Here is a 7,103-nt window from a genome sequence, read left to right on the forward strand (position 1 = left end):
GGCTGTTTTCTGATCTGGAAAACGGGAAGAAGACAGTGGCTCCTCAGGAGCTGACGAGATGCAAATAAAACCTGGGGTGTTGGCACAGAGGTGCTTGATCTTTAGGGGCCGAGGTGGGCTAAGCTTTCTAGAAAGGAGGCACAGTGGAGGTGTCTGGGAAGGGCTCTGGGTCTGGCGTTGGTTGCAGGTCCCTGGGACAGACTGGGGCCACAGAAGAAGGTCCTGGGGCACCCCCAGGTGGAGCGGTGTGGTGAGGAGGTGTGGAGTGAGGTGCTGCCTCCGCAAAGGACTGGCCTTGGTCTTCCTCCAAATGCAAACTGTGAAGAGCTGTGCCCACCTCAGCGAATGCCATTCCCATCACCACCCCCCTCACAGGCGTCCCTACGGCAGCTCTAATGCATCAGCTGAGCGAGTCTCAGTTCCTTCGATGGAACAGAAGACTTGAGCAGCCGGTGGTGAGATTCTGCCTTGAGACTCACGGGGGTGGGGTGCGCCTGATCTCCCGCCTGTTTTGCCTGTGGGGATCCACGACTCGCACTTCCAGCATTCACAGTGGAGAGAGATCCAGAGCCAGCTCATTCCTCCTACAAACGAGGAAATGTGTGGCCCAGAGAGGGTAAGCCACACCCAAGATCACACAGCAAAGGGCAGAGGTAAGATTCCAAGCCTCCTCCCTCCCATCTGCCCCATGTAAGATGGCAAGTGTCCTCCCAGCAAGGGTGACTCAGTGTCTTGTGTTTATTTCCAGTGCCCGGGGAGGCCAGAGTCCACAGTGGGGCGAGGGCTCCCCGCCCTCCTCCGGCCAGGTCCTCCTCTGCGGTGCCCTCAGATGCGGATGTGGAAGGTGCTGTGTGCAGAGAGAAGAGGAGTCAGTACCGTGGAGCACAAGCCACCCACCCTCCTCCTGGGCAGTCCTGCCCAGAGTCCCTGAGGCAGGCAGGGAACACGGGGAGAGGGACCCCCTCAAGCAATCTAGACGTGGCTCTGGTCCCGTTAGGACTTGTGAGCACGTCTTGCTTTTTGTGTGTGTGCTCCTGGGGACAGATCCACCCAGGGGCACTTTACCACTGAGCTGCATCCTTGGTCCTTTTTATTTTATTTTGAGACAGGATCTCCCTAAGTTGCTGAGGCTGGCCTCCAATTTGTGATCCTCCTGTCTTGGCCTCCTGAATTGCCGGGTTCACAGGCGTGCACCACCGTGCCTGGTTGTTAGATCAGTTTACATCCCAGCTCCACCCTATATGTGCTCTGGACTCAGTTTAGCCCTCCGTAAAATGGGGATAATGGCTGTTCCTCAGTGGGACTGAAGTGAGGGTAAAGGGATTGGGGGCACAGGGGACACAGAGCATGGCCAATGGCGGCGAACCCCCAGTTTCCATCATTTATCTCTATTTACCAGGAGACCCGTCTTGCCGATCAGAGTAGAGGAGGTCTTTGCATGCGCTAAAGGACATCATTAATAATAATGGCAAATAATAATAATAATAATAATGGCAATGGCAGCAGGATAGCCCATGCTTACTGAACACCTACTGTGTGCCTGACTCCACCCTAAATTCTTCCCATGTGCTAATGCAGGGCCCCACAGCCTTATTCTGTAAAGGACAAATAGTTGATATTTGTCCAACCAGTCAACTGCACAACAGCATATTGTCATAGACAATATGTTCACGAATGGGCACGGCTGTGTGCCAATAAAACTTTATTTGTGGACACAAAGTTTGAATTTCCTACCATTTTCACCTGTCATGGAATGTTATTTTTTCCCTAATCATTGAAAAAATGTAAAAACCAACCTTTGCTCATATAAAGTACAAAAACAGGGTGGATGTGGCCCAAGGGCCGTAGTTGGTCAACCCCGTGTTATCTCACTTAGCTCTCCATGGCAGCCCTGTAGCCCGGGTTCCGATTCTCCCCACAGGCTGCCAAGTACAGCTGTACAGTCTGTTCACTGCACAACTGTTCAGGTAATGCAGGCTGAAGTGCAGCTGTGTCGCCCTTGACCACAAAACTGCATCCACCCACGAGAGGTGGCTGGGGGGTTCCTAATTATCCCCCTTTTACAGACGCAAGGACTGAGCCCAGGGAAATTGAGAGTTTCCCCAGGTCACAAATGAACCCACAAAGGAACCAGCAGAAATGGCGTGAGTGAGCTGTCTGCACGAGGGCCCCTTTCGCACATGGGAACGGGCGGCGCCGGCAGCACCTGAGGAAGTCAGGAGCCCGCAGAATCATGTTCTGGAAGTCCTCCAGGGACAGGCGCCCGTCGTGGTCGCCGTCGGCTTCGTCCAACACCTTCTCGCACACCAGGCTCACCTCCTCGGCGCTCAGCTCCCCCCGCGTCAGCTTGGTCACGGTCTGCTCCAGGTCCCACGCGCAGATGTAGTCGTCGTCGTTAAAGTCTGTGGCGCGACAGTGGGGAGCGCGGGTGGGGACACGGGTGACAGGCAGACTGCGCCACCGGTCAGCACGTCTGTCCCCGTGTTACAGCAGAGGAAACCCAGGCACTGGGAGACCACCCGGGACCTCAGGGTGGAATCCGGGGCTTGCTTTGGAGTTGGGCAGGGGCTGCTGGGAGTTCATTCATTCACTCAGTCGACAAATACCCTGCGTGCTGTGTGCCAGACACCAGATCGCATTCTCACTCAGCAAGTGTTTATTGAGTGCCTACTGTGTGCCAGGCACTCTGATAACTATTTTTCATTTCTTCACCCCAAAAGTACATATCGAGGGCCTACTGTGCATCGGGCACTGTGATGACTTTTATTTCATTCACTCAACCAGTATTTATTGAGCAACTACTACGTGTTGGGCACTGTGAGAACTGCTTTTCATTCATTCACTCACTTAGCATTTATTGAGTGCCTACTCGGTGTCAGTCTCTGAGATACCTGCTTTTCTTGTTTTCATTTATTAATTCAACAAATATTTACTGAACAGCTACTATGTGCCAGGCACAGGAGGCGGCTGGTGAGTGAGACATCATCACCACCCCTGGGAGCCCTTGGAGAAGTGGTGAAGTGACAGATCCGTGAACAGGTGACCCAGCGGTGCCTGGTGCTGGGAGAGAGGGAAGATGGTGGACGGGAGCCGGGGCGGGGCCTGGGTGTGGTCCAGGACCCGCGAGGCCAGCGTGGCTGGGCCCGGCGAGCGGGAGTGGGATTGGGGCAGGCGCGGGGCGGGGCCAGAGGACCCGGGGCCGGGACTCGGTGCGGGGCTCCGTCTGGCGCGCTCCCCGCCCGGGGTCCTGCACGCACCGTAAATTTTAAAAGCGTAGTAGGCCTTGAGGTCGCGCGGGGCCATTTCGCTCATCACGGAAAACATGTCCAGGAAGTCGTCCAAGGTCATGTGGCCGTCCCCGGCCTGGGAGAAGACCTGGGCGATCCTCTGGCGGAAGGGGTTGTCCTGGCCGGGAAGCGAGCAGAGGCCTCGCCTGAGCAGCTCTGAGGGTCCAGCGGGCCAGCCCCGGGGACCTCTGCCTGGTGCCCTCTGCCCCGCCCTCCGTCCTGGACAGGACCTCAGGCAGGTCCACTCTGCCCCTGTGGTCTGGTCCCCGGTTCCCCGGGAAGCCGCTGTGACCCAGGGAAGGTCAATCAGAGATTTCTATTTATCCGACAATTGTGATTGGCTCTGGCATGGGCATGTGACTCAACCTAGCCAATCAGAGGCTGCCCTGGAATGTTTTCTGAGAAATTGGGGAGGGTCTTGCTTTCTGCTGCTGGTGGAGCTGCAGGCGCTAAAGTAGGGTGGTGGCGGTTCCTTCCACTACCTTGAGGAGAGGCTGCCTGGGCCCAAGCCTCTTCCTGAGGGGAGATGGCAGTGGAGGGAGGTTTCTGAGCATGTCACCAGAGGACCTGCTCCTAGCCAGACCTGACCTGCTCCTGAATTCTTTTTCAGTTGATCCAATTCATTCTGTTCCTCTCAAAGGAGGTTTCATCACTTGCAGTAAAACAGTCTTTCATATCTGTCATTTCTGTATGCAGATTCCACCAGCCACAGATTGAAAATACTCAGAAAAACATTGTGTCTGGCCTGGTGTGGTTGGCACACGGCTCAGGAGGCTGAGACGGGAGGATCGCGAGTTCAAAGGCAGCCTCAGCAAAAGCAAGACTCTAAGCAACTCAGTGAGACCCTGTCTCTAAATAAAATACAAAATAGGGCTGGGGATGTGGCTCAGTGGTCGAGTGTCCCTGTGTTCAATCCCTGGTACCAAAAAAAAAAAAAAAAAAAAAAAAAATTGTGTCTGTACCGAACAGATACTGAATTCTTTTCTCCTGCCACTTCCCCGTCGGCAGCACAGCGTCTGTGTGTGTGCATGGCTGCTCCCGTCATCTAGAGAGGATCTACAGGCTACAGAGGGGCACACACAGTGGGTCCTGTACACCTCTGTACTTGAGGGATCTGAGCATATAAAGTGTGGGGTTCCTACAGGGGGTGTCCTGGAACTAATTCCCTGCAGATGCCAAGGGGAAGCACTCTCAGGTTCCCTTCCGAAGCCAAACCCCCATGTCAAACAACCAGCCAAGAAGACCTAGCAACTCCTGTCCCAGAACCTCCACTCCTCAGGTCTTCATGGCCCCTCGCCTGTGTCAGCCCATGCCAGCCTCTCAGCGCTCTCTGACCCTGTTAGGTTGCAGCTGTGTGACATGAACAAGTTCTTTGACCTCTCTGAGCCTCAGCGTTTCCATCTGTAAAATGGGGTGCTCGTGGCCTCACGGGTAGGTGGGCCACAGGCGCTGCCGCTGCTCGATGTCCCCTTCCTGCCGGGGCCCAGGCGCACCTTCAGCTCCGGCATGCTGCCGATGAGCTCGTAGGGCACCTTCACCTCTGGGCAGCTGGTATAGTCGAGGGGCACGAGCTGGGGGGCCAGGTCCTGGTAGCGGTAGAAGAGCCTGGTGGGGGAGGAAGAGTGGCGACAGGCTGAGCCAGGAGGGAGGGGGGTCCCCCCACTCCAGCACTTGCAGCGGTTCACCCCACAAGGAAGAGAAGGATGCTGGGTTCCCCAGGGTACCTCAGTCCTGAGTCGGACCCTCACACAGACAGAGCCGGACTCAGGCACTTCGACCCCGACCTGGGGACAAGGCCAAGGCAGTGAGAAGTCCCCAAGGCTGGAACGAGGAAAGCAAGCCAGAGAGAAGGAAGAACTTGCTGGAAGAGGGGCCCCTGGTGTGGGGCTTAGAAGTAGGAGTAGGAGTTCACCAGGAGGTAGCGTTAGGAGAAGGAGGGGCCAAAGGCTGGATCGGTCACAGCGAGCACCCGAGACCCTGGCTTAAGCTCTGCACTTCTGGACGTCGTCACCTCGTGGGCAGACCCTGCCTCTCCCGCCCCGTCCCCTGGTTCTCAGCGTCCTCCCTCTCCGTGGCGGGAGGCAGGGTTCCTCCACTGTGCAGAGCCGAGGAAGCCGCCAGTGCTCAGGTCTTTTGAAAGGACAAATTGCAAAGCCCTGAGTGTCACAAACCCTGCCCAACCGCGCAGCCGGCTCTCCGCTCCGCTGCCCTCACCAGGGGACGCTCTGCCTTCCCTGGTGCGTGCGAGCGGCAGCCCCGTGGAGCCTGTCGGATGATTCTGGGGTCCCCAAGCTGAGGAGGCCAGGAACCCCTGGGCTGCATGCTGGCGAGGAACTTGAGACAGGGACCTGGAACTTCGGTCCCCGGCACCCGCTCCCGGCAGGCGCCCTCCGGGGATGCCCTGAGTTTGGGTTTCTGTCCCCTTCCCACCCGGAGACTGTCATTCCGCCTGACAATCTAGAAGCCTGACGCGGGTGTCATGCCAGCCGTCAAACTCCGCGGGGCCCTGCACGTCTGCCCTGGGCCTGAGCTCAGCCCAGCCCTGTCTGAACCTCAGTTTCCCCATCAGTAACCTGATCGTCATGGCCAAGGTGACCCCGCAAGCTGTCCTCACCCAGACAATGGGGCTCACTGGTGAGGAGTGTGTCCATCAATAATGGATGTCCGGTGCCCACACAGCTGGGGCTTTGGCCCTGATCGCTCTGCAGCTGAACCCTGGCCAGCTTGGGTTTCACAGCTCCAAGTTCATGGGTGGGGGCCCCTGGACAATAGCCCCACAGGCCGAGATGACGTGGGCCACTCATCTGTGCCCGTCTCGCTGGGCTCACGCCAGGGACCTGCAGAAGCCCCGGGTCACCTCCACACACCCTCGCTTTGCTACCGCCCAGTCCAGAGCTGGCTCTGGATTCTGCCCCTGGACTTCCAGCCTCCGGTCCTAGCCTCCACACCCTGGCCTCAGGGAGACGCTTCCGAAGGGGACCCTCCCCTCCCTGTTCACACACCATCCCTGGCTCCCTGCCACCTTTGGGAGAAAACCCAAACTCATGAGCATAGAGACTGTGACAAACGGCAGACTCGACTCCTCGGCTTCCCGCCTCTGCCTCCATCCACCAACCATGACCGAACCTCCCCCACGTCGGCAGGTAACTTCAGGGACACTGATGTATCACGGGCCATCAACGGCAAGTGTCCTCCAGCAAGGGACGGGTTTCCCCAGCTCCTCCTCCCGCACTGACCTCATGATCTCCTTCCTGGTGAAGAAGGTGCAGTCCTGCGGGGAGAGGGGTCGGCTTGGCCCGGCCCCGCCCCTGGGGCTCCTTCCCCACCCCCTCAGGCCACCCCAGAGCCACACCGATGGCCGATGCCACACAGACCTCTGCCAGGAGCCTTCCGACTGCACCCCAGCTAAGGGACGCTGCCCCCTCCCGGGCCAGGAACCCGAGCGGGACCCAGGCCTCCGGCCATCCGTACCTGGTAGGCTTCCAGTTGCTCATGAGTGAAGATGGTCTGTTTGTTACCCATGGGGAGGACGGAAGGCCGGACTCAGGACAGACTCCAAAGCCCCAGCGTCCCCAGGCCACCCGACTTGCCAGACTGCGGCACGCCAGTGTCCGGGCAAATCTCCCTGCCCTGGCTGTCACCTGCCCACCCGCCCCGTCACCCCCAGCCTGCTGAGACTCAGGTTACAGCCACGCTCTCTGGGCAACAGTCAGTGTGTCCATGGTCAAGAAGGGCTGCTGGAGGTCACGGAGCGGCCCTCCGCCTCTGCCACCTTCAGGTGCGGCCAGGGTCTGGGGCGCCGTCAGGAGCCAGGCA

General features: G+C 58.2%; 1 protein-coding gene across 2 annotated transcripts; it reads right to left on the reverse strand.

Moving 5' to 3' along the window:
* Positions 1-825: 825 nt before the first annotated feature.
* Cib3 (calcium and integrin binding family member 3) lies at positions 826-6,809 on the reverse strand. 2 transcript variants are annotated; one of them, XM_047532274.1, is made up of 6 exons: positions 6,759-6,809; positions 6,524-6,558; positions 4,781-4,892; positions 3,258-3,405; positions 2,207-2,402; positions 826-847 (listed from the first exon to the last, which is right to left on the reverse strand). In XM_047532274.1, exons 1-6 carry the CDS (start codon positions 6,807-6,809, stop codon positions 826-828), a joined length of 564 nt encoding a protein of 187 aa, XP_047388230.1. The 2 variants fall into 2 exon arrangements, with proteins under 2 accessions (XP_047388230.1, XP_047388231.1); XM_047532275.1 differs by lacking the exons at positions 4,781-4,892; positions 6,524-6,558.
* Between the last annotated feature and the right edge of the window lie 294 nt (positions 6,810-7,103).

Source organism: Sciurus carolinensis, chromosome 17, assembly GCF_902686445.1.
Source record: "Sciurus carolinensis chromosome 17, mSciCar1.2, whole genome shotgun sequence".
NCBI classification, from domain to species: domain Eukaryota; kingdom Metazoa; phylum Chordata; class Mammalia; order Rodentia; family Sciuridae; genus Sciurus; species Sciurus carolinensis.

Coding starts and splice junctions, on each gene's coding strand:
- Cib3 (XM_047532274.1), bottom strand. CDS start 6,809: ATGGGTAACAAACAGACCATCTTCACTCATGAGCAACTGGAAGCCTAC. Junction 4,893..6,523: donor ACCAGGAAGGAGATCATGAG/GTCAGTGCGGGA, acceptor CTCCCCCACCAG/GCTCTTCTACCGCTACCAGG. Junction 3,406..4,780: donor GCAGCATGCCGGAGCTGAAG/GTGCGCCTGGGC, acceptor CTTCCCGGCCAG/GACAACCCCTTCCGCCAGAG.